This window comes from Hyla sarda, chromosome 3 (assembly GCF_029499605.1).
Source record: "Hyla sarda isolate aHylSar1 chromosome 3, aHylSar1.hap1, whole genome shotgun sequence".
In the NCBI taxonomy this organism is placed as follows: domain Eukaryota; kingdom Metazoa; phylum Chordata; class Amphibia; order Anura; family Hylidae; genus Hyla; species Hyla sarda.
The window spans coordinates 346,453,704-346,479,684 of NC_079191.1; the positions used below are offsets into that span (position 1 = coordinate 346,453,704).

The window sequence follows — 25,981 nt, forward strand, 5'->3', positions numbered from 1 at the left end:
TGACTTGCATCACACACTAGTTGATGTCAGGATCTGGACTGGTATGCGGAGAGGACACTGGTGGTGGATCCTCTGTGTCAGTGAGGTGATGGCGTGGGCCGTACCAGGGGAACGGAATCTAAGGGGTTACTGGTTTTCACCAGACCCCGCCGCAAAGCGGGATGGACTTGCAGCGGCAGGTAACCCCCAGGTCGTTCCACCCGATAGCGACTCAACCTCACTGACAGCTGAGACAGGCGCGGTACACAAGGACTAGACAGAGGCAAGGTCAGACGTAGCAGAATGTCAGGGCAGGCAGCGAGGTTCGTAGTCAGGGGCAACAGCAGAAGGTCTGGGTACACAGGCTTGGGAACACACTAACGCTTTCTCAGGGCACAAGGCAACAAGATCCGGCAGGGAACGGAAGGGGAAGCAGACTTTTATGCACATAGAACAGATGGAAGCTGATTAGACTGATTGGGCCAGGCACCAATTAGTGGTGCACTGGCCCTTTAAATCTGAGAGCCCCGACGCGCACGCGCCCTAGAGAGCGGGGCCGCGCGCACCGGGACCCAGCAGGAGATCGGGACAGGTGAGTGGGACGGGATGCGATCCGCGGACGGGCACGTCCCGCTAGGCAGATCGCATCCCCGCCAGGCACCACAGAACAGCGTCTCCGGTCAGCGCTGCTGACCGGAGCGCTGCAGGGCAGAAGACGCCGCGAGTGCTCCGGAGGAGGAGGGGGACCCTGAGCACTCAGCGTAACAGTACCCCCCTCCCCCCTTTGGTCTCCCCCTCTTTTTGGAGCCAAGAAACCTGGCAATGAGGTCCTTGTCTAAGATGTTGGCTTCAGGCTCCCAGGATCTCACCTCAGGGCCGCAATTCTCCCAATCCACCCAAATTTTTTTTTTTACCTCTGACCACCTTGGAGGCGAGGATCTGTTTGACAGAAAAGACATCAGAGGAACCGGAGACAGGGACAGGAACAGGAACCTTAGGAAAAAAAACGATTAAGGATAACAGATTTAAGTAACGAGACATGAAAAGAGTTAGGAATGCGGAGAGAGGAAGGAAGGTGGAGTTGATAGGACACAGGGTTAATCTGTCTTAGGACTTTGAACGGGCCATACTCTGTCACCCGGAGAAAAAACGGGAGGAGCCCTTCTGCTCTTGTCAGCATGTTTCTTCATCCGGGAGGAAGCCAATTGGAGAGAATCATGGGTGTCACGCCAGATGGAGGGGAAATCCTGAGTTAGCTCATCCACAGCAGGAACACCAGAAGAAGTGGGCAACGGGAGGGGGGGAAGAGGGTGAAGGCCGTACACCACAAAAAATGGAGATTTAGCGGAGGATTCAGAATTTTTAGGTCGACCCAATCGTCTTGGCGAGAAGAAACAAAGTGCCGAAGATAATCGCCCAAAACCTGGTTCACTCTTTCCACTTGTCCATTAGATTGTGGATGGTAGGCAGATGAAAAATTTAGTTTAATCTTCAACTGGGTGCAGAGAGCCCTCCAGAATTTAGAAACAAATTGCACGCCTCTGTCAGAAACAATATGCGTGGGAAGTCCGTGGAGGCGAAAAATTTGGAGGAAAAAATGTTTAGCCAACTGAGGTGCGGAAGGAAGACCTGGCAGAGGAACAAAGTGGGCCATCTTGGAGAAACGATCAATGACCACCCAAATGACTGTATTACCATGTGAATCCGGATCTGTAATGAAATCCATGGCAATTTGGGACCATGGTTGCTCAGGGACGGGCAAAGGATGGAAGAGGCCAGTAGGCTTCTGGCGAGGAGTTTTATCCCGGGCACAAACAGTACAAGCCTGAACAAAATCAGTAACGTCACTCTCCAGAGTAGGCCACCAATACAGACGCGAGATTAGCTGAATGGACTTTTTAATGCCAGCATGACCAGCCAGGTGAGAAGAATGCCCCCATTTGAGGATCCTGAGGCGAAGGCGTGGAGGAACAAAAGTCTTTCCAGGGGGTGTTTGCCCCAGTGAAGCTGGAGCAGAGGAGACCAGGCACTCAGGTGGTATAATATGCTGCAGAGGGGCTTCAGACTCTGAGGCATCAGAAGAACGAGATAGGGCATCAGCTCTGACATTCTTGTCAGCGGGACGGAAGTGTATCTTGAAGTTGAAGCGGGCAAAAAACAACGACCATCTAGCCTGGCAAGGATTCAAACGCTGAGCTGACTGGAGGTAAGACAAATTCTTGTGGTCAGTGTAAATGACAATGGGGTGTTTGGAACCCTCCAAAAGATGTCTCCAGGAGTTCACGATCTCCAATAGAGTAGTTCTTTTCTGCCGGAGAGAAAGTCTTTGAGTAAAAACCACAAGTAATATTCCGTCCAGTAGCTTTTTTTTTGTAGAAGAATGGCTCCGGCTCCGACTGAGGAAGCATCTACCTCCAGGAAGAATGTTTTAAACGGATCAGGTCTGGATAAAACTGGTGCAGAGGCGAAGGCAGCTTTGAGACATTTGAAGGCCTCATCCGCTTGTGGAGGCCAAGACTTTGGATTAGCATTTTTCTTAGTGAGAGCCACAATAGGAGCCACAATGGTGGAAAAGTGGGGAATAAACTGTCGATAATAGTTGGCGAATCCCAGGAGGCGTTGGATAGCACGGAGTCCAGAAGGGCGTGGCCAATCCAAAACCGTCGACAGTTTATCTGGATCCATTTGAAGCCCTTGGCCAGAGACTAGATAACCTAGGAAAGGAAGACTGTTGCATTCAAAGAGACATTTTTCAAATTTAGCGTATAGGTGGTTTTCACGGAGTCTTTGGAGCACTTGACGGACATGACGACGGTGTTCCTCTAGGTTAGAGGAAAAAATCAAGATGTCATCCAAGTAGACCACAACACAGGTATACAATAAGTCCCGAAAGATCTCATTAACAAAGTCCTGGAAGACTGCAGGGGCATTGCAGAGCCCAAAGGGCATGACTAGATATAAAAAATTTCCATCTCTGGTGTTGAAAGCGGTTTTCCACTCATCACCTTTATGGATGCGAATAAGATTATAGGCGCCCCTTAGATCCAGTTTGGTGAAGATATTTGCTCCGCGTAGACGGTCAAAGAGTTCGGAGATCAAAGGCAGGGGATAGCGGTTTTTGATGGTAATCTTGTTTAAACCGAAGTAGTCAATACATGGGCGTAAGGATCCATCCTTTTTAGAGACAAAGAAGAACCCCGCTCCAGCAGGGGATGAGGATTTCCGAATAAAACCCCTCTTTAAGTTTTCCTGAATGTACTCCGTCATGGCTTGAGTCTCTGGGGCTGAAAGAGGGTAAATCCTGCCACGGAGCCGAGTGGTACCAGGAAGAAGGTCAGTAGGGCAATCAAAAGGTCTATGTGGAGGTAAGACCTCTGCTTGCTTTTTGCAGAATACATCTGAATAGTCCTGGTAAGCCTTGGGAAGGCCCGGTAAAGAAGAAGCCGCGGGGGTTTGACTAGTGGAAGCTGACTTGAGACATCGCTTGTGACAAGAAGGACCCCAACTTTTGATCTCCCCGGTGGTCCAGTCGAGGGTAGGAGCATGACGCTGGAGCCATGGCAAGCCGAGAAGAACTTCAGAGGTGCAGTTAGGCAGAATGAAAAATTCTATTTTTTCATGGTGAAGTCCAATGCTCATGGGCAGGGGTTCAGTGCGGTAGTGCACTGTGCAGACCAATTTCTCTCCGTTTACTGAAGAGATGAAGAGCGGCTTGACGAGACGGGTTACTGGAATAATGAACCTATTAACGAAAGAGGCCAAGATAAAGTTTCCTGCAGAACCAGAGTCCAAGAAGGCCACTGCTGAGAAGGAGGAGTTGGCAGAAGGAGAAATCCGCCCAGGTCCAGTCAGACGTGGAGAGGCAGAATTCACACCAAGTGTTGTTTCACCCATGTGAACTAGGTGCGTGCATTTCTCCTGACGAGGAGGGCGGATAGGACAGTCTTTTAGGAAATGTTCGATACTAGCACAGTACAGGCACAAATTATCGTTTCCGAGTCCTCTCTTGTTGGGTCAGGCGAGACCGATCCACTTGCATAGCCTCCTCGGCGCAAGGCATAGGAACAGATTGCAAAGGACGTTGGAAGAGAGGAGCCTGGGAGGGAAACCGCCTGGTGCGAACAAGATCCTTTTCCTGATGAAGTTCCTGGCGTCTTTCCGTAAAACGCATGTCGATGCGGGTGGCCAAATTGATGAATTCAGACAGATTAGCTGGAATTTCTCGTGCGGCCAGGACATCTTTGTTACTGGATAATCCTTTCTTGAAGGTCGCGCAGAGGGCCTCATTATTCCAGGATAGCTCTGAGGCGAGGGTGCAAAACTGGATGGCGTATTCGCCCACAGAAGAACTCCCTTGGACAAGATTCAGCAAAGCAGTCTCGGCTGAGGAAGCCTGGGTTGGCTCCTCAAATACACTACGTACTTCAGAGAAGAAGGACTGCATTGTAGCAGTGGCAGGATCGTTGCGATCCCAAAGCCGTGTGGCCCATGACAAGGCCTTTCCAGACAGGAGGCTGACCACGAACGCCACCTTAGACTGTTCAGTAGGGAATTGATCTGACATCATCTCCAGGTGCAGGGAACACTGGGACAGGAATCCACGGCACTGTTTAGAGTCCCCATCAAACTTGTCTGGTAGAGACAGGCGGAAGCTGGGAGCCGCCACTCGCTGCGGAGGAGATGCAGGAGCTGGTGGAGGAGATGGTTGCTGTTGTTGCGGCAGAAGCTGTTGCAGCATAGCGGTCAACTGAGTAAACTGCTGTCCTTGTAGCGCGATCTGCTGTGATTGCTGGGCGACCACAGAGGTTAGGTCAGTGACACTGGGCAGCGGGACCTCAGCGGGATCCATGGCCGGATCTACTGTCAGGATCCGGACTGGTATGCGGAGAGGACACTGGTGGTGGATCCTCTGTGTCAGTGAGGTGATGGCGTGGGCCGTACCAGGGGAACGGAATCTAAGGGGTTACTGGTTTTCACCAGAGCCCGCTGCAAAGCAGGATGGACTTGCAGTGGCAGGTAACCCCAGGTCATTCCACCCGATAGCGACTCAACCTCACTGACAGCTGAGACAGGCGTGGTACACAAGGACTAGACAGAGGCGAGGTCAGACGTAGCAGAAGGTCAGGGCAGGCAGCGAGGTTCGTAGTCAGGGGCAACAGCAGAAGGTCTGGGTACACAGGCTTGGGAACACACAATAACGCTTTCTCAGGGAACAAGGCAACAAGATCCAGCAGGGAACGGAAGGGGAAGCAGACTTTTATGCACATGGAACAGATGGAAGCTGATTAGACTGATTGGGCCAGGCACCAATTAGCGGTGCACTGGCCCTTTAAATCTGAGAGCCCCGGCGCGCGCACCCTAGAGAGCGGGGCCGCGCACACCGGGACCCAGCAGGAGATCGGGACAGGTGAGTGGGACGGGATGCGATCCGCGGACGGGCAAGTCCCGCTAGGCGGATCGCATCCCCGCCTGGCTGAACAGAACAGCGTCTCCGGTCAGCGCTGCTGACCGGAGCACTGCAAGGCAGAAGACGCCGCGAGCGCTCCGGAGGAGGAGGGGGACCTGGAGCGCTCGGCGTAACAGTTGAAAGTTACTCAACAGAGGCTGAGGATAGGGAGTGTTAGCAGTCACTAGATATATGTCAGATAGGGTCTGCCAGATTGCTGGGAGAGCTGAAGAACAGAAGTCAAGTCCAAGAGGATCCAGAGGCTCAAGTGATAAGTGTGCCTCTGTCTGAAACGGAATCTTCAGAAAAAACAGAAACGGATCAGGTACAGGAACATGGGTTCCATCCGCCAGCTGAAGATGAGCCCAAGGTGGGGCTAGAACTGCGCGGTCATCTGGAAGAGGTGACCGGAAAAGAAGCTACAGAGATGTCTGTGGATAATGCAGAAGTACTGAAGAGAGTACATGTGGAGCTGGGTGCTGCGCTTACTGTGAAAGACAGAGACCTGAGTGAAGGAGATGTGATGTCTGGACCAGAGATGGATCATGACCAGGAAGGTCGAACGACTGGACCAGATATTGCTGCAGACCCAGGAGCTCTTGACATTTCTGCGAGTGAGCGGAGAGATGGTGGTGAAGTGAAAGAGAAGTCTGCCGGAGAGCAGAGAAACAGTCCAGAGAAACTGTCTGGGGACTACCCTGAGGCCCAAAGGGCCAAGATCCTTGCAAAGGGGATGACAACCCCTAAAGGAGGAGAAGAGTTGGAATGAGTTGGCTTGAAAGAGCAGGAAGCAAAGCTTCAGCTGCAGAAAAATGAGTTTGCGGCTCTGCAGGATGAACTGTCCCGCTCCCAGGATCTTGTGACCAGCAAGGAGAGAGAATTGGAGAGTCTGGCCAAGCAGGTCTCATTCAAGAATGAAGAAGGTAATGTCCTGTGTGAGGCATATCTAGCTCTACAAAGTGATCACAAGGCTAGGTTGGTAGCTATGGAAGAGCTGGAGAAGGAGAAAGTAGTAATGTCTCATAAAGGTGCAGAGCCTGGATGCGCAGAACGAAATGCCCCTTAAGTCTCACGCAGGTACCTTGGATTCACTGGGAATGCAGCTCTCTGAACAAGAGGCTCAGCTAAACGTCTATGAGCAGAAAGTGTCCAAGATGGCGCAGCTGAATAAAGACAATGAGCAGATGAGAGAAAAACTGCTGTCCCAGGAGGATACTGTCAAAAACTTGACAGAATTGCTACAAAGTGAGAAGGTAAACTCTGCTAAGCTCAAGAGAGAGCAGCAGAAACATTTAAAGCTGCTGGAGAAAGAGATGATTTCTCTAAAAGTGTTGGAGTCTGAGCAATGCACTCAAGAAACGATAGTGTCTGAAGACAATGAGAAGAAGCTATATGAAAGTTCCTCTGAAGCTGCAGAGATATGGATATTGGATGGGGAAAATGCTGAGGCAGAGAAGTTCTCCAAGGCAGAAGCTAAACTAGACATAACTGAAGAAGTCCTGCAAATGGGTGATACAGGCTTGGTTGGCCACCAGCAAAGTTTGGGCGATGGCCGTACCGTTGACAGAAGAAGACAAAGGCCTGGAGCATCTGCCTTGTCCGCACCTAGTGTCCACAGCACTGCACAGACCAAAGTGAAGATCCTGGCGTTGGAAAGGTGTGATATGAATAGAGCCTTTTACAAGGAATTTGTCAAAGGTGACTAAAAGTCTTGTGCTTGGTGGCTGGTGAAAGTGTGAATGAAAGAAGGGTGCGCTGCTGAAGAAGTAAGCCAAGTGCCTCAAAACCTGTTGGACAAAGTTGTTCAAGGAAAAAGAAGCTTGACTCTGCCTTTTGAATACAAGTGCTCCTTCCCGGTGGTCTGAGCAGAGGGGGGGGGGGGGGGATATGTGACACTGTGGCAAGGGAAGTGTGTATTTCCCTAGCTAACCTTGGAGAAACCTCCACCTGTGGCCTAATTAATAAGGTAGCAGAAAGTGTAAGTGTGTTTAAGAGGAAGTCAGACAGAATAGTTGGTGCTCTCCCCAGAAGACAGCAAGGTGGTTGTAGGGGGGGGGGGGGGGCAGGGGTCCTGTTGAGGAACACACAGCCCAAGTTGTAAGTGGCCCCAAGTGTGGACGAGACACGCAGCAAGACATTGCAAACGCTGTGTGTGAACAGTGAGTAGAAGGTTGCAGGAGGCATAAGTTTAACTGGCCGGGAAAAGCCCACCAGTTAATAGTCAGGGCATGCTGGATTGTTTAGTTAGTCACTAGACAGTCTAGGGTTTTGTTTGTCCCTGTGTTATGTTTTTTATTTATCCTGCAACCTGTCTAATAATGCTGGCGAGGAGCCGGACTTGCATAAAGTACTGTTGTTTGCATGCTGATTGAAGTGGAAATGTATCCTGTGGTGGTGTCAAGCACAATCCCAGAGCTATCCCCAGGGAGAAATCCTTACAATATATATATTTTTATATATATATATATATATATATATATATATATATATATATATATATAGTGTGTGTGTGTGTGTGTGTGTGTGTAAAAGAAGGACAAATGTGCTTTTTTTAAAATCACAGTCCCCCTTGCTTACATGTGCAGTGGTGACCAACTGCCATAACCTTCAGGAGACTACAGTTGAACTGAGCATGTGTGACCCACCTTAGCCATATGAGGGTTTTTTCTTATGCAGCACCAATTGTACTTTTTGCACACTTAACACAAAACATACTGTGAAGGGAAAAAAAATTTGGAAAAAAATTTTTTTTGGCAACTTTTGGAGGTTTTTTTTCTGCACAGTGCACTTTTGGTAAAAATTGCACAATGGCACAGATTTATCAAACTGTGTGAGAGAAAAAAAAATTGTGTTTTTCCCACAGCAACCAATAACAGCTCAGGTTTCAAAGAGCTCGTTAGCTGAGCCGTGATTGGTTGCTGTCGGAAAATCACAAATTTTTTTCTCTCACACAGATTGATAAATCTGGGCCAATATCTTTATTCTGTAGGTCTAGAAAAGACCAAATATCAGCAATTCTGAACTTTTTTACGTTTATGCAATTCCCTATATGGTATCATTCACATTAAATTTTAATAGTTAGGACATTTCTGCATGAGGCGACACCACATTATTGTATTTGAAAAATGGGAAAAAGGGGTGATTTAAACTGTTATTAGTCATGGGGCTTATTCACATTAACTTTTTTAAACATTTTTTTTCATAATTTTTTAATCCCCATAGGGCACTATTCCTGTAATCTTTCGATTGCAAACAGAGGCTTCCTACTAGAAATGAGCGAAGATACAGCAATTCAATTCGTCACGAACCTCGCGGCGCGGTGGTTGCTGACTTTATCCTGCATAAATCAGTTCAGCTTTCAGGTGCTCCGGTGGGCTGGAAAAGGTGGATACAGTCCTAGGAGAATCTCCTAGGACTGTATCCACCTTTTCCAGCCCACCGGAGCACCTGAAAGATGAGCTAATTTATGCAGGATAAAGTCAGAAACCTCCAAGCCGCAAGGTTTGTGACTAATCGAATTACTGTAACTTCGCTCATCTCTACTTCCTACAATGCTGTGCCATAGCACTTCCATTTATACAGGCTGTTGAAGCTGCATTTATTCTTGGAGTGCGGATGAGACAGAACGGAGGCAAGTAGGAAACCTCTCAAAGGGGGTCTCGGTGGTTGCATCATCCCTAACCCCCACGCAATCTCCAGAATGGGACTCCAGCTCTTAGAGAGCACATGTTGCAGCACATGTTGTTTACTAGACAGGCCTTAAAAAGCCTTTACAGATCCCTAAAAAGTGGAATCAGGATACATTTTTACCCTTGCGCAAAATTGAGCAGCTTATCCATTCAGTGAATATATTCTATGTCATCTTATTAGTGGCCTCCATGGGGAATTCCATTTTTTTTTCAGATTCTACCAAAATAGAGCTGTTATCAGAAAATACTCAGCAAGTTTTTCATCTAGTCCCTAGCGACTGGCAGACGTGACAAGCTGTTCAGGAAGCCGACAGGTCCTTACCAGATAGTGGCCTTAACAGAAATGTATAAGAATGTGTAAAAACAAGTGTAAGGTAAAACAAATAAATACGTTTTTGCAGTTGTCTCATAAAACATGACTTGTCCTTATGCCTGATCTTCAGCTGTTATAAAAGGAAGCACCACAACAATTTGCTTATCACTGGGCATGCCTCTGTTTAAAGGGAACTTCCAAGAAAATAAGAAAATTGAGCACAAAATAACAAAAGAACCTATGCTCATATGATGGTCTTAAGCTGCACACCATTTAGGCAGAGCCGGCGTTAGGGCAGGGCAAACCAGACAATTGCCTAGGGCCCCCATCCACCAGGGAGCCCCCTGCCGGCTGCTCAGCATAGGCCTAATCAAGCCTGAGGGGGATCTGCGGCTGCCACTGAGCAGTCTGCAGGGGGCACCTTTCACATTCTGGACAACCCTGTGTCGCGAAAAATCTTTTCGGGACACAAGGATGTCCCTGTTACCTTTCTGCGGCAGCCCCCGCATTAACTTTAAAAACGCTGGGGCCGCCGGGAGCTAGCGCATGCAGGAATGTCACTGACATCCTGTGCGTGCACCCATAGCAACGAAGGAGAGGAGCGGAGCTGTGAGGAGGACGCGCATCGGCCGTCATGGTAAGTCACCAGCGGCACGTCCTCTTCGGTGCTCCGACCACCGCTCCTCCATTCCCGGGACCTACTGCTATGGCCTATAGGCCATAGCAGTAGATCGTGACCCTGGACCGGAGGACCGGTGGTCGGAACACTGAAGTGGGGCAGTACACAGACATACAGCCTCCAGCCATACACTGTATATGGTTGAAGGCTGTATGTCTGTGGGGGAACTATACTGCACCTAATGTGGGGAACTATACTGCACCTAATGTGGGGGAAGTGTACTGCACCTAATGTAGGGGAACTATACTGCAGCTAATGTGGGGGAACTACACTACACCTAATGTGGGGGAACTAAACTGCACTTAATGTGGGGGAACTATACTGCACCTAATGTGGGGGAACTATGCTGCACCTAATGTGGGTGAACTATACTGCACCAAATGTGCGGGGAACTGTACTGCAGCTAATGTGGGGGGAACTGTACTGCACCTAATGTGGGGGAACTGTACTGCACACCTAATGTGGGGGAACTATACTGCACCTAATGTGGGGGAACTGTACTGCACACCTGATGTGGGGGAACTGTACTGTACACCTAATGTGGAGGGAACTGTACTGCACACCTAATGTGGGGGGAACTGTACTTAACACCTAATGTGGGGGAAACTGTACTGCCAACCTAATTTGGGAGGAACTGTACTGCCAACCTAATGTGGGGGAACTATACTGCCAACCTAATGTGGGGGAACTATACAAAAATATAAAAGTGAACTATTTTGATCCCCATAATATTTTTCTGTATGAGGGTCATTTTTTGCGCTTTGATTTGTAGTTTTTATCGGTACCATTTTTGTTTTAATGGGACTTTTCAATAGCTTTTTAGATATTTTTTATGGTATTTGAAGGGACCAAAAATGTGCAAATCTGGTTAGTGCACTATTACGACTTTTGGGGCCCCACTTTTGATTTTGCCTAGGGCCACGCTAAGCCTAAAACCGGCCCTGCATTTAGGCTAGTGATTTGCTGCAGTGGTTGTGTGTCTGGTGCTGAAGAGTCAGGGAGGCGGGATCTTTCTCTGAGCTCCCAGTAATAAGAGGCTCTCCAGCTCTGCTTCTTACTGATTATTGACAGCTCTGGTATTCAATCAGAAAACCACTAGAGCGGCCAATTATTAGTGGGAGGCAGGACAGTGGAGGGTCTCATTACAAGGAGCTCAGGGGAAGATCCTGCCTTTCTGACTCTTTAAAAGCCGATGCTGGGGTATAAATGGGTTGTTTTTTTGGCATGACCGAGAGCAGAGTTATGTATGTTCTCACCAATCCAGTACCTATGTAGGGCTGTAACCAGTTTTGCAAGCACAAAACTACTGACATATTTCCTTTATTTCATATGTAGCATCTAATTGATAAACAATAACCCCTAGTATGTGGGTGTTTATATGTGAAGGAGGAGCACAGTTTCTCACTTCCCGGTTAGTATTTTATCTTAAAGAAAAAAAAACATGTGACTCTCAAGTAAATCCAAACAAAGAAGGATTGTATATCTGAGGTGAGCAGACGGAATGTAGAACAAATGATCAAGGAAAACAACTGCATTCCTGCTCCACACATTTCTCCTCGAGTCACAATCCGCTCATCATTTCCATAATAAATAAAAGCAAACTAAACAATGCGGACCAAGGCTTCCAACATTCCATCAGCTATGTTATTACTCACTTGTGTACCCTTACTATAGATGGAAATCACCAGTGACTGCATTGTACTTTGCTTCATATTGGCGCTTGCTATATGATGGTAAACATCTGCAAATGTGGTTGGACATCAGAATTAAAGGTTGAACTTTTCTGATGAAAGGATTATGGTTTGAGAGCCTTTTAACAATATGGGACGTAAGCATTCAGATACCCAGTCATGTGACAAAATAAGTAGTATTTTCTATTAAATGTAGACATATGAATATTTGATCTTCGTTCAAACTGCATATTAAGGTTAAAGGTGAGATAAAAATAATAAATAACAAATTAACTGCAATAATTTATTAAACCAAAAAAACACAGTTATGTAATTTCTTTCTGTGGAAAAATAAGTGCAGTAATAATATGGTATTATCTCTTCTGCAAGAAGTGATCTCCAACAGATGCTTCTGAACTGTTAACCAGTTTTTGACATTGACTGGAGACATTTCCCTACCCCTTCATTGAGTACTTTTGTAGCTGTGAGATGCTTGAGGGGTTTCTTGCATGCACAGTCCATTACAACCCTCCCCACAACATCTCAATCAGATTCAGACAGGACTGTATTTAGACTTCATGTTGCCTTAGGTACTTTTAGTGTTCATGCCCCATTGCACAATCCGGCTAAGTTCACATATGTTGTTGAGGTCTGCTTTGCTATTTTCACTCCATTCCACATCCAATTTCCACAGACATCAACAGCCATTTGAATTCCGAAGGCCTTAGAGAGCTCTAGGCTTCGTGACACCTCAAATTTCAACCAAACCAAATGAAATGTCTGAGATTTTAAAAGAACCTGTCATGGTAAACAAGAATTTTGATCCAAGGATGTAGGTTATAGAGCAGAATTTTCTAACCCATTTAAACAAAATCATGAGCATAAATCTCTACCCAAATCATCTTACCTAAATCTCTGCATATTCTGGCCTTAAGAGGTATTTGTAATGTCCAATAATGGGTAGTAGTCCGGGGTGGTGAATGAACACTAATGTTGTTATGTCAAAAAATTATGTCTTTATTCTGTGATTTATTGTTTATATTGATATAGTGATGTATTATTTATTTATTAATTGCCCAGTAGAACTGATGCTGCAAGGTAACATAAGGGTTAAAGGCACTACACACTAAAGGTTACATTAAAGCTTGGTCTCCTTTAAAGGCTAACATCATTCACATGATAGGTATAGGTCATGGAAGGCCTTAACTGAGTTAAGAATGTGTACAAGTTGAGTATGGGTTGAAAAAGTGTACAAGTTGAGAACCAAAGAGAGAGAAACCAAGTACTCCACCTGCCTTTCCTTAGCTCCTAGGATGTCCAGTGTTCACTAAATACCAATGGGTGCTTTCAGGAGAAAGACAAGATCAAAGTGCCTCATAACAAACAGAGAAAATCGGCGCTGCTTGCCTCGTGGTCCTGGTCCAGTTAGCAGAACCGATTGTAAAGTCGGGGGATGCCCACCTGGATGCGCCAAATGGATCATGGCACAGTAAAGTCTACCAGCTACCTCAGTCACACCCCTGAGAAGACCGTACTTCAGTGACTAAATTGGGATTGCGCTAGAAAACATATCCTGAGTCATGCTATACTCTGATAAGGGACCAAGTCATGTCCTGGTATAGCAGTGGTGAAGATAGAAAAATGCAACAGCACTCACCTGCTGGGTAGAAAATGTCCAACTTTTTTATTGTAGTGGTTTCAGGAAATCAAGCAATACATTGAGGGAGCAGAATAATGATACTAGCAGAAGAAGAAAAAAATATGGCAGAAAAATTGCCAATGCTAAGCACACAAAGTTTTTTTTTTTTGGCCTTTTGTTTCTTACAGAGAAATGTGAAGATTGTGTCCACAAAAACACCAAAGTCTCAAAATGCTGCAATTTTGAAAAACTGCCACTGAACCTCAAAACAGCATAAAAACACCAAAGACGCCAAAGGAAAAACAACAAGTGGGTTTAACATTTCATAAATCTCTCAAACGATGCAGAGAGAGACAGAGGCCAGCATACACTAGCAACAGCAGCAGGACTCGCTTGCGGAACCACTGTTATGAAATCTTCCCATGCTCGACCCCTTATAGATGAAAATACAGTTCACACCACGCAACTGAAGGAAGAAACAGAGGGAGCACTCACGATTAGGAAGTAATTTCAAGCAGTGTCTTTACTCTTGGACATCGGTGCGGTGCATACACTTCACAGAGCGGGACGCCAGGAACCCGCGAACAGACTTGGTGAACAGCTGCTTTCGCACTGATCAAGCAGTGCTTCTTCTGAACAACCCCTTCCATTATCTGGGTGTAGGTAAAAACACCTTCCTCACCCACGTCACGGAGAGGGCATTACACTTCGTCCATCTAAACAGTGAACTAAAATCAAGATGCAGGATCAATACACAAGCCTTCAGATACAATAAAATAAAAGCATTCATTTCCAATATGTCATTTAAACCCGGATTACCCAAGACATTAGTCCTGAGTATCCAGGTGCCCTCTCTCTTTAGAAGACTGTTTCTTACGTCTGTGCCATGCGCTGCAGCAACTAGTTCAATGCCCAAAAATTGCAGTGTTTTCGGGTCATTACCATGTGCTTCCTTTACATGTTGCATTAGCCTGGGGGAGCCCTTACCCGTTCTAAGGGAATTTACGTGCTCCCGAAATCTAATATTCAGAGGGGGCGGGTAGTGCACCCAATGTAGAATCTACATTGGATGCACTTCCCGCCCTCCTAATATTAGATTTCGGGAGCACGTAACGGGTCTCTGATTATCAATTCCTAACCTTTACTCAAAAGTTGGAACGTAAGCTCATTATACTCCAAGCAACCCTCAAAGATACCAAGAGGGATAAATTCTTGAGAGACAAATCGGACTTTAACATGGACAAAGTGTTCTCTTTCTCGAAAGTCCCAAATATATGACGCCCCAAGTGGAGAAATAACAAACATAAAAAGAAGGGACGCAAATCTGATTTCTGGACCACCGACTCAGAGTCGAGTGAGTCAGAGGATAAGGGGAATAAGCGATCAACTAAAGAAAACCCCAAGAACTATGGTAGACGTCCAGAAAGTGCTGCAGCCATTCCTTTAGGGGACACACGAGGAGGGGAAGGTCCAGGTCAAGGAGAACAAAAACGGAGGCCAGAAATGAAAACGGTCTCCTAAAAAGGGTAGTACTTGAATCCGGGACAGTCAAGAGTTCTTGTGATGATTTAAAAGTCATCAATTTATCGGACTTTGTTATGGACAGTGCAACAGAGTCAGTTTTATCCAAAGGCTCAATTTTTGCCTAGTAGAGGACTTTGACCAAACAGCTTTTTAAATTGTTCTTTTTCTTGACATCAGGAAGATCAATCTGAAAAAGTTTTTTCCAATAAAGTGGAAAGGCAAAAATTTAGAGCAGAAGGAGAGATCCCAGTTAGCATTGGACCTTTAGGGTTCAGTGTCTTTAATGATGCCCCACAGGCAGAATTAGATTGCCTTTATGCCCTAATGGATCTCTTTCCTGATGATACAGGAGAAGGTTCGAGCAGTGGTGACACTGACATAAAAGAAGTACCAGAATTTACGGGAGGAGCACGATCCACATTCTGCCTCCTCTACCAGTGGGCAGTAATTTGGATTTATTTCAAAAAAGGGTTTTAGAGGAAGTAAAAGCCCTTTGTCACCCTAAGGATCCAGACAACCTCTCTGGGAGCCTCTCTCTCTCGGCTGCGTAAAAGGGAGGACATTGTTGTAAAAAAGTCTGACAAGGGGGGAAATATAGTCCTGATGAATAGGGAGGATTATGTAAAAGAAGCCAATAGGCAATTGAAGTACCCACTATATTATAGGAAACTAACGATTAACCCCCCCTTGTCGGAACAACAAATAAAATCCAAACACACCTAAGATCCTATTTTGAGAAGGGCATAATCTCAAAAAGACTAGCAGAAAGGCTTCTACTAAAAAATCCAAGAGAGGCAGTGTGATATTTTCTTCCCAAGGTTCATAAAACATTGGAGTACCCACCCGGGAGACCGATCGTCTCCGGGGTGGGGACTCCAACGGAGCCATTGTCCCAGTACATAGACTGGCTGTTTCACCCCCTCCTATCCGAAGTCCCTGCTCTGGTAAAAGATACCAACAACTTTCTCTGAGCACTCCGGGAACTCTCTGTACCAGAACATTGCATCCTGGATTCTATAGACATCGAAAGTCTTTATACTAGTATTCCACAAGATAAAGGTGTGCGGGTAATCAGGGAGTTTCTCGAGTGCTCGGATAAAAGCCCTAATTATGTCAACTTTAGCAGCGATTCCTTGAAATTAGTCCTGCCCTGCAATATGTTCAGTTTTGGTAATGACTGGTACACTCAAGTAGGGGGTGTGGCTATGGGGACACCCGTAGCTTGCACCCTCGCCAACCTGTATGTGGCTATGCGTGAAAAGAGATTTGTCTTCTCAGATAAAAATAAATATATTGGTTCTATAGCATGTTACCACAGATTTGTGGATGACATTTTCATCGCTTGGACGGGCACGGAGTCCACCGAATCAATAGTCGGGACGAGGACTTTGTGATGCAAGCAAGGGAGTTGTATGCTTGTTTAAGTCAGAGAGGATATCCAAATAAAATATTGGAAGAAGCCTTCGTGAAGGCATATCACTGTGACCGTACTGTATTATTAAAAAACAAAAGGTTTCATAGAAATCAACAAGTTCAAGACGAAAAAACTAAAAAATGCTTTTCTTTTTCTTTCACTTACAGCCCAGTAGCAGAAAGGATAAAGAAAGCCATTAATAACAACTGGTTCCTCTTGCAAAACGACCCTGATCTGCATAAATGGACCACTAACCGTCCCCTAGTGTACAAATTTAAAGGATACACTGGTTAGGAGTAGCTTCAATATCACTTCAGAAAAAAGTTGGCTAACTAAAAATACTTTGAAAGGGACGTATATATGCGGTAGCTGCAATTGGTGTAATTTTTGTTGCACTGACAAATTTGTTACTTTAGGAGGTGTAGAGGTGCCTTGTAGGGACTTCATACGTTGTCATACCAAAAAATGTGGTTTATGCCATACACTGCAGTTGCACTAGATTCGACATTGGGTGCACTACCTGCCCTCTGAATATTAGATTTCGGGAGCACACAAATTCCCTTAGAACAGGTATGGGCTCCCCCAGGCTAATGCAACATGTAAAGGAAGCACATGGTAATGACCCCAAAACACTGCAATTTTTGGGCATTGAACGGGTTGCTGCAGCGCATGGCACAGACGTAAGAAACAGTCTTCTAAAGAGAGAGGGCACCTGGATACTCAGGACTAACACCTTGGGTAATCCGGGTTTAAACGACAGATTGGAAATGAATGCTTTCATTTAATTATATCTGAAGGCTTGTGTATTAAATGGACGAAGTGTAACGCCCTCTCTGTGACATGGGTGAGGAAGGTGTTCTTTATCCTTCCAGTACTTTTTAGCAGCTGTATGCTACAGAGGAAATTCTTTGCTTTTTTGTCTTGTCCACAGTGCTCCCTGCTGACACCGGATGCCCATATCAGGAACTGTCCAGAGCAGGAGAAAATCCTCATAGCAAACCTATGCTGCTCTGGACAGTTCATAACACGGACAGAGGTGTCAGCAGAGAGCACTGTGCACAAGAGAAAAAAGAAATTCAAAAAGCAAAGAATTTCCTCTGTAGCCTACAGCTGCTAATAAGTACTGGAAGGATAAAGATATATTTTTTTAATAGAATCTGTTTAATACGAATCTGTTTAACTTTCTGGCACCAGTTCATAAAAAAAAAAAAGTTTTCCACCGGAGTACCCCTTTAATTGTCCTAATAGTTTAAAAAGTGTTCATTAAAAATATGACCTAGAGTGATGTTCAGCCATAATCTTTGCCAGTTACTTGCACAAATTACAATAAAATTTCCAAGGTCGCAGGAGTCCACAACACTTTCACTAAGCTCTGCCTACTTAAAAGCCTGATTCATAAAAGGCCAAAAGTCAAAAAATGTGCAAAATGTTCTTGCAAGAAAATGTGTTACTTTTGTATGCCAGCTTTTATTAGACAGTGACTCTGCTCTACAGCTGCATTTGTTATAGGGGTGCACTGCCTAATATGCATCCCTCAGGCCCTGCAATAGTCACAGTGCACAGCTAATGGATTTATGGCATATAAATAGGCAATGCAATAAATATCTGAAAGATGAGTGTTCCTTGGACCCCATCTATTGCGAGAATGAGTGTCTTCTGACCCCTTTTTCGAAACTCCAGAGAAGAGGGAGTTGTGAATTGCTCAGCTAACAACTCTCGTTAAATACAGTGAATAGAATCGCACACATGCATTGTGTATTTATCCAAAGACTGCAGTAAAGGAGAATAGGCGACACCTATTTATTATTATTTTCCCCATATGCCATACTGATTTCAGGTAGGAATACCACTCTAAGACGGTATTCTACTGCAGCCAAAAATGAATCTATTGCTGGACCTGTAGAGATACAAAAAAAAGCTATAGTTACCTATCCCTGGTCTCTTGCTGGTCCCACTTAAAGGGGTATTCCAGGCAAAACCTTTTTTTTATATATATATATATATCAACTGGCTCCGGAAAGTTAAACAGATTTGTAAATTACTTCTATTAAAAAATCTTAATCCTTCCAATAGTTATTAGCTTCTGTAGTTTTCTGTCTAACTGCTCAATGATGATGTCACGTCCCGGGAGCTGTGCATGATGGGAGAATATCCCCATAGGAACTGCACAGCTCCTGGGATGTGAGTCATCAGAGAGCAGTTAGACAGAAAACAACAACTTAACTTCAGAAGCTACTAACTATTGGAAGGATTAAGATTTTTTAATGGAAGTAATTTACAAATCTGTTTAACTTTCCGGAGCCAGTTGATATATAAAAAAAAGTTTTGGCCTGGAATACCCCTTTAAGTTCCTGTTCATCTGCTTCCAGTCCGGGGCCCTTGGGTGGTGCCCCTGGGGATGTCAAATACATTGACTTTTTAACTTAACAAATAGGCATATTCATCTCTGAATGTTCAGCAGCCACTCCGTGTTATTTGGTGCAGGTTTACCAGGGTGGAATTCACTGCGGAAATGCTTCGAACTGAAAAAATCTGATGCATTTGCACAGCGTTTGACATTACCCTCAAAAATAGTAACTCATCAAAATAAAAATAAAAAATTGTATCAAGTAAAAAAAAAAGTACCTTGCTTCTTTTTAATTATGCCAAAAATGTACATTTCAAACCTTGCAGGGTTCTATGTGAAGCATGGTCAAACGTTGCGATTTTTGGAGATTCTAATAAAAAAGTAAGGTACTTTTTCTATTGGATGCTATGAGATCCCTTTGTTTTTTGATACCCTCAACGGGGGGAGTGACACAACATAGATAGTGTAAGAAAGGATGCTCCAGAGTTGTTTTTTTCATGGAAAGTAAAAGTTTTTACTACAATGGACTTGTCAGAAGAGCAGACACCACGCAGCTCTTCACTATGCAGCACTGCACTGCACTTGGCTCTAAATTATGCTAATTTTACTAAAGCCTAAAGCAACAGTTATACTTAGTAATGTATCAAATGCAGGAGGTGCTTAAGTTTAAAAAAACCATCTGATTTCCATTGTTACAATCAAGCAGCATTGCTACGTATATGTATCTACAATCAACACATATGTTTCTACAGTAAATATAGAAAATAATGATTTTCCAACCGCTGCCCTGCTGTATTATTCTGAGGGAAACTATTCCAGTAACTGAAGAATATTAAGAAATGATTGCATCTTTAATTGACCTATAAAGCATAATATGCAAACAAAATAATTGTCAAGATCTTGTTTACATTCCAAAGCACTAATGCAGTGGTCTTCAACCTGCGGACCTCCAGATGTTGCAAAACAACAATTCCCAGCATGCCCGGACAGCCAACGGCTGTCCGGGCATGCTGGGAGTTGTAGTTTTGCAACATCTGGAGGTCCGCAGGTTGAAGACCACTGCACTAGTGTATTAAACAGAGTCCTGCTTTATTGGTATATGCTGGCATGAATAATACCATATATATAACGTCTCATACACCAATGCACCAAATGCTAAAAGATGTTAAAAATAATAAAGATTTTTACTTATCCACTTTGATCAATAATAACGTTCTCTCCTAAAACCTTCTTTCAAGGGTCATTATAACTTTGCAATTAAACATGAAAAAACAAAGCAGGTAGGTTTCCCAAATACCCTACGTGACCTTACATTAGCTCACCGCTAAGTTTTTCTTCTTGTAGAAAACGATGGTATTTAATGATTGAGATAAAAGATTTAGTAACATCATACACGAGAAAATAAAACATCAATACCTTCAGAGTGAGGCTCCTCAGAAGCCATGTGTCCGTATTGTCCCAGGATTCCTTGTCTGTATCTCACAAGTAGGGGGGTATGCTCGGAACTAAGCTCCTTACTTCCTGGTTCTACAATAAGCATCTCTCTATTTTTATTTTTTTTTTCAAGAAAAAGTGACGTTTAAAAAGCATATTCACACCACCTACTGGATATGGTGATTATCTGAATGTAACACCTCTTCCCCCTCCCCGCTGCCTCCCCACCTTGTTCATAAAGAGGCCCATTCAACCATACCTTTATTGTATGACTGCAGCAGATCTCCGAGTGAGAATATCAGCCTCAGGCTATAATCCGCAATCACCACCATCTATAAGATTTGCTACATTTTTTAGGATTCTTCCCGTGCTTTCTCCGTTTTCAGCAAACACCTGTGTTATAGTTTTCCCCCGGGGAAGTAGGAAGATGATAAATACATTGATATATTTTTTTTTTTATTAGTTTTACAATATTTTCACATGAACTTATTTCTCCGTCAACTAAATGATTCATTGTAATTGTTAAAAAGCATTGAACAAACGTCCAGATGAACTCCATGACCACTGCATTTTATATGAACTGCATGACTTGTCAGATTGCTTAATACACATAAATAAAATTAAAGGGGCTGTGCTTCAGTAAGTTGGAGCACCCACTTGAAAAAGTATCATCTGGTAAACTGAAAAAATATATATGTCGACCAGCTCACTGCCTTGTGAATGAAATTGCCACTGGAAGGATAGTTGGTGGGGGGGGGGGGGGAGCACGGATGCAGGTCAAGCCGTGTAGCCAGTATGAATAGAGTCCAGGAAGGAAAGGAACTCCAGCTCCTCCAAAAAGTAACTAACGGTATAAAATACAAAAGTTTATTTCATCCTTTAAAAATTCAATGAGAATAGGAAAACTAAAAGCATAGCTGAAACGCCGACGCGTTTTGAACCATATGGTTCGAAACGCGTCGGCGTTTCAGCTATGTTTTTAATTTTTCTAATCTCATTGAATTTTTAAAGGATGAAATAAACTTTTGTATTTTATACCGTTAGTTACTTTTTGGAGGAGCTGGAGTTCCTTTCCTTCCTGGACTCTAATCTGGTAAACTGGTACTGGCCATGCACTTCAGAAAGCTATGGCTTTGTTCCGCTCACCACTGTGAAGAAATAGATGACTGAAGCTCTGAATTTGTTTGGAGAGCAGGGCAGGCAAACAGTTAAAAACAGGGGATATCAATAATAAGTAAAATGGTAGAACAAGAAGACTGACGCGTTTCGAGCCATCGCTGGCTCTTAGTCGTGGCGTGACTAAGCCAGTGTCGGCTCGAAACGCGTCAGTCTTGTTCTACGATTTTACTTATTATGGATATCCCCTGTTTTTAACATGCTGAAGTAAATGTGAAGTTTTAAATCATTTACTCTCTGCATCTTAGAGCAGCTGGAGGCCCCTGCACTTTTGCTCTCTTGTCAATTTCAGAAAACTACATATTCAGCATCTGCCAACATGGGTCGGTAGGCTCCCATATGCCCTAGATAGTCAGCTGGTCCTGAAAGAATAGTTGGGTTCAGATGACATTAATTGCAGGTGTGTATATTGAGTGTCTATATTAAGAATATGTGCTCAGCATGCATGGCACGGTCATCTGGATGTATGTACTGGACACAGCATGTATATTCAAATGTACTTCTGTGGTTGAGCCACCACAGCTGTCATTCCCCCTTCCATAGACATGAATGGAGGGGGCACGATGTGACGTCAGGACCACTGCTGCTCGTGCTGGCCCGGAGACCGGGCCGGACCACCGCACTCAGACTTCTTGGGATTAGATGTCTAAGGGCAGAGTACCCCTTTATTGTGTAAATCCAGCTTCAAAATTCAATGCTTACACATCTTATTGAGATGTGGGACATAGATAAAAGGAAGAAAACAAGACCTCCAAAACAGAGTTGTCAATTCTAGCAATGCAAAGCAAAATAACAAGCCACTAGTGCTTTAGATTCCCTGATACTTGCGTTTGGCACCTGGACTTGCAGCTACTTAAAGCGGCATCTCTAGGTTACGGCTACAGGCTCTTACCGACAACTATAAGTGTGGCCTTAGGGTATGTTCACACTGAGGAATTGGAGAGGAATTTCCACAAGTAATTCTGCTCGCTTTTTCCTCTCCAATTCATTCAGCAGTGAAAATCCCCATAGAGTTGTACAGAATTTCTGCCCCTCAGTTCACACTGAGGAATTTCCTCAAGCAGAATTCTGACGAAGTATGTTCCACTTGAAGAAAGAACATGTTCTTTCTTTCAGGCGGAATCAGCGTCGTTCTCCCATAGAGATCAATGTTATATATTTTTTGAGTCAGAAGCATTTCCACGCGAAATCCGTGCGGAATTGGCGCGGAATCGGTGCGGAATTCACGCGGAATTTCCGCATGAAAAAAAAACAACAAATTTTATTAATAGAAATACTTGATACTCCTCCTCTGCATGAAACCTGCATTCCCGCGCGGAATTCCGCGCGAATTCCGCGCGAATTCCGCATGAATTCCACGCGATTTCCGCGACAATTCCGGGCGAAATCTCTGTGAGTTCTTGTGGTAAAGTAACAATATTTTGAGGCAGAAAATTTCTGCTTGATTTCCGCCCCAATTCCTCAGTGTGAACATACCCTTAGGGTAAAACCACATGATCAGGTTGCATTCAGGTTGCCTCGGATTGAAGTTACATTGCAGTTGATTGCATGTACTGCTTCTTAAAATATTTCTTTAGAGGTTATCCAGCTAGTAAAATATATCCCCCTTTCCACAAATATTTTTTTTTTGAGATTTCAATGTAAACTAAATGACTAAGGGGTGAATCAGATTTAGCCTTATCAAGGACTGGCCAATAATTACCTACTATACCTTTATTTTGGTCATAACTGCTATCTTAACCCCTTAAGGACCACAGTTTTTTTCGCTTTTGCACTTTTGTATTTTCCACCTCACCTTCTAAAAATCTGAATGCTTTAAATTTTGTACCTACAGACTCATATGAGGGCTTGTTTTTTGCGCCACCAATTGTACTTTGTAATGACATCAATAATTTCATCCAAAAATGTATTTGCGGGGCAAAATTGTAAAAATATTTTTTGTGGGGCAAAATTAGAATAAAAACGCTATTGGAAAAATTGGGAGATTCCGATTCTATGCAGTGCACTCTTCGGTAAAAATGACACCATATATTTATTCTGTAGGTCCATATGGTTACAATGATATCCAGATTATATAGGTTTTTATTTTATTTTACTACTTTTAAAAAATTATAACTACATGCACCAAAATGAGTATGTTTAAAATTGTCATTTTCTGACCTCTATATCTTTTTTATTTTTCCATATATGGGGCTGTATGAGGACTCATTTTTTGCACCGTGATCTGAAGTTTTTATCGATACCATGATTGTTTTGATGGGACTTTTTGATCGCTTTTTATAATTTTTTTTGTGTATACAAAGTGAACAAAAATACGCAATTTTGGACTTTGGAATTTTTTTTACGTGTACACCATTGACATTGTGGTTTAATTAACATTATATTTTTATAGTTCAGACATTTAGGCACGCGGTGGTAACACATATGTTTATTTTTATTTACATATGTTTTTTTTTTTATGGGAAAAGGGGGGTGATTTAAACTTTTATTCAGGAAGGGGTTAAATTCATTTATTAACTTTTTTTTAACTTTTTTATCCCCCATAGGAGACTTTTACATACAATCCATTGATTGCATACACTGAAAAATGCTATAACATGGCATAGCATCGATCAGTGTAATCTGTGCTCGAATGCTCCAGCCTGGATCTCAGGCTTGGAGCAATCAAACGCAGCGATCAAGGTAAGGTGCCTCCCGCTGTCCTCTCAGCTGTTCAGGATGCCAAGAATTCCCCACGGCGGTCCCGAACAGCTCCACTGAGCTAACTTTGATTGCGGCGTCTAAAGGGTTAACCCTGGACATCAGCCCGATAGGCGATGTCCAGTATTAGCCGCGGGTCCTGGTTGCTGATAGCAACCAGGACCCAGCAGATATGAAGCGCGCTCAGCTCTTGAGCGCGCTTCACATAACGGGAGCCGACCACAAGCGTAAATATACGTTCTTGGTCTTTAAGGGATTATGCTGATTATATAATATCAACAAAGAAGCATAGAAATGTTATTTATTTGTTTAATTTTTCATCTTTACTCAATTATATAAGACATTATACATCATAATTTCTTTAGGTACTTGATACTATTAACCTGCTAATGACCAAGGACATGTATACACATCCTTGTGTCGTTAACAATGCATGGCACGGGCTCCTGTCTCAAGCCTGCGCCATACCGGGCAGCCCTCAGCTGATTCCTGTAGCGGAGGGCCGCGTTAAAAGCTGAGATGTGTTGATCACCGTGGCCGGCTATTAACCATTTAGATCCGTCTAAAGGGACCTTTAAAGCAGTGCAATCGCGGGGGAGAAATCCTCAGCTGTGGCTCTGTAATTGATAGAGGCTGGCTGTAATCGAGTGCAGAGCACACAGATACCCGGGGCGGGGACCGGACCGGGATGCCTGCTGAAATCATTCAGCAGGCATCCCGTGACAATGCCTAGGGGGGGGTCCTGATGCCCCCAAAGGCCCTCCCCCCCATGTCGGCGATCGCCGCAAATCGACAATCAATTCAGATCAGCGATTTGCGGCAATTCCGGGTCATTCGGGTCTCGGTGACCGGGAAAAAAAGGATGATAGGTGCTGTCCAAGATGGCACCTATCATCCCATAGCAGCAGGAGTGAGGTGGCACTAGCGCTACCTCACGATCGTCCTGATTCTTCGGCCGTTATCGGACGACGAATCTGGGCGCTTGCTGTGGGGGTGTCCCTAACTGCACCCGCTCCACCCCTGTTACGGAGGACGAGAGCAGGTGCCGCGAGCCCTCACTTGTGGCTGGGGCCCCCGATCCCCGGCATCGGGATCAGAGCCCCAGCAGTGGAGGCGGCGACGGCAGGCGGATCTTAACTGCGCAGCAGAGGTAAGGCTGGCCTCCTGCTGTTGCTAAGCAACAACTCCCAGCATGCACAAAAAGGCATGCTGGGAGTTGCTGTTATGCAACAGCAGAAGGCACAACAACAACTTCCAGCATGTCCTTTGGTAGTTTGTGCATGCTGGGGGTTGTAGTTATGCAACAGCTGGAGGCACATTTTTGTGCCTCCAGCTGTTGCATAACTACAACCCCCAGCATGCACGGACAGCCAAAGGGCATGCTGGGAGTTGCAGTAATGTGCCTCCAGCTGTTGCATAATTACAAGTCCCAGCATGCCCTTTAGTTGTAAGTGCATGCTGAGAGTTTTAGGTGTGCAACAGCTGAAGGCACACTGGTTGCCAAACACTGATTTTGTTACCTAAATCAGTGCTTCACAACCAGTGTCCCTCCAGCTGCTGCAAACTACAACTGCCAGCATGCACTGATAGACCGTACATGCTGGGAGTTGTAGTTTTGCAACAGCTGGAGGCACACTGGTTGCAAAACACTGAGTTAAGTAACAAACTTCCAGTGTTTTGTAACCAGTGTGCCTCCAGTTGTTGCATAACGAAAACCACCAGCATGCACGGGCAACCAAAGGGCATGCTGGGAGTTTTAGTAGTATGCCTCCGGCTGTTGCATAACTACAAGTCCCAGCATGGCCTTCGGCTGTCACTGCATGCTGAGAGTTGTAACTTTTTGCAACAGCTGAAGGCACACTGGTTGCAAAATACTGAGTTTGTTACCGAAATCAGTGTTTCGAAACCAGTGTCCCTCCAGCTGTTGCAAACTACAACTCCCAGCATGCACTGATAGACCGTACATGCTGG

The 25,981-nt window shown here is 44.6% G+C and overlaps 1 protein-coding gene across 5 annotated transcripts in view; it reads right to left on the bottom strand.

Annotated features, from left to right (window-relative positions):
• EDARADD (EDAR associated via death domain) overlaps nt 1-25,981 on the bottom strand; it is a 102,069-nt gene that overhangs the window by 71,343 nt on the left and 4,745 nt on the right. For 2 of the 5 annotated variants that reach the window (XM_056567496.1, XM_056567494.1), the window contains exons 2-3: nt 20,394-20,527; nt 20,117-20,227 (exon numbers count right to left, since the gene is read on the bottom strand). In XM_056567496.1, coding sequence (XP_056423471.1) covers nt 20,117-20,227; nt 20,394-20,466 — 184 coding nt within the window. In that variant the 5' untranslated portion in view covers nt 20,467-20,527. Of the gene's footprint in view, nt 1-20,116; nt 20,245-20,393; nt 20,528-25,981 lie in introns of those variants that run through there. The other 3 variants (XM_056567499.1, XM_056567498.1, XM_056567497.1) reach the window with 2 other exon arrangements.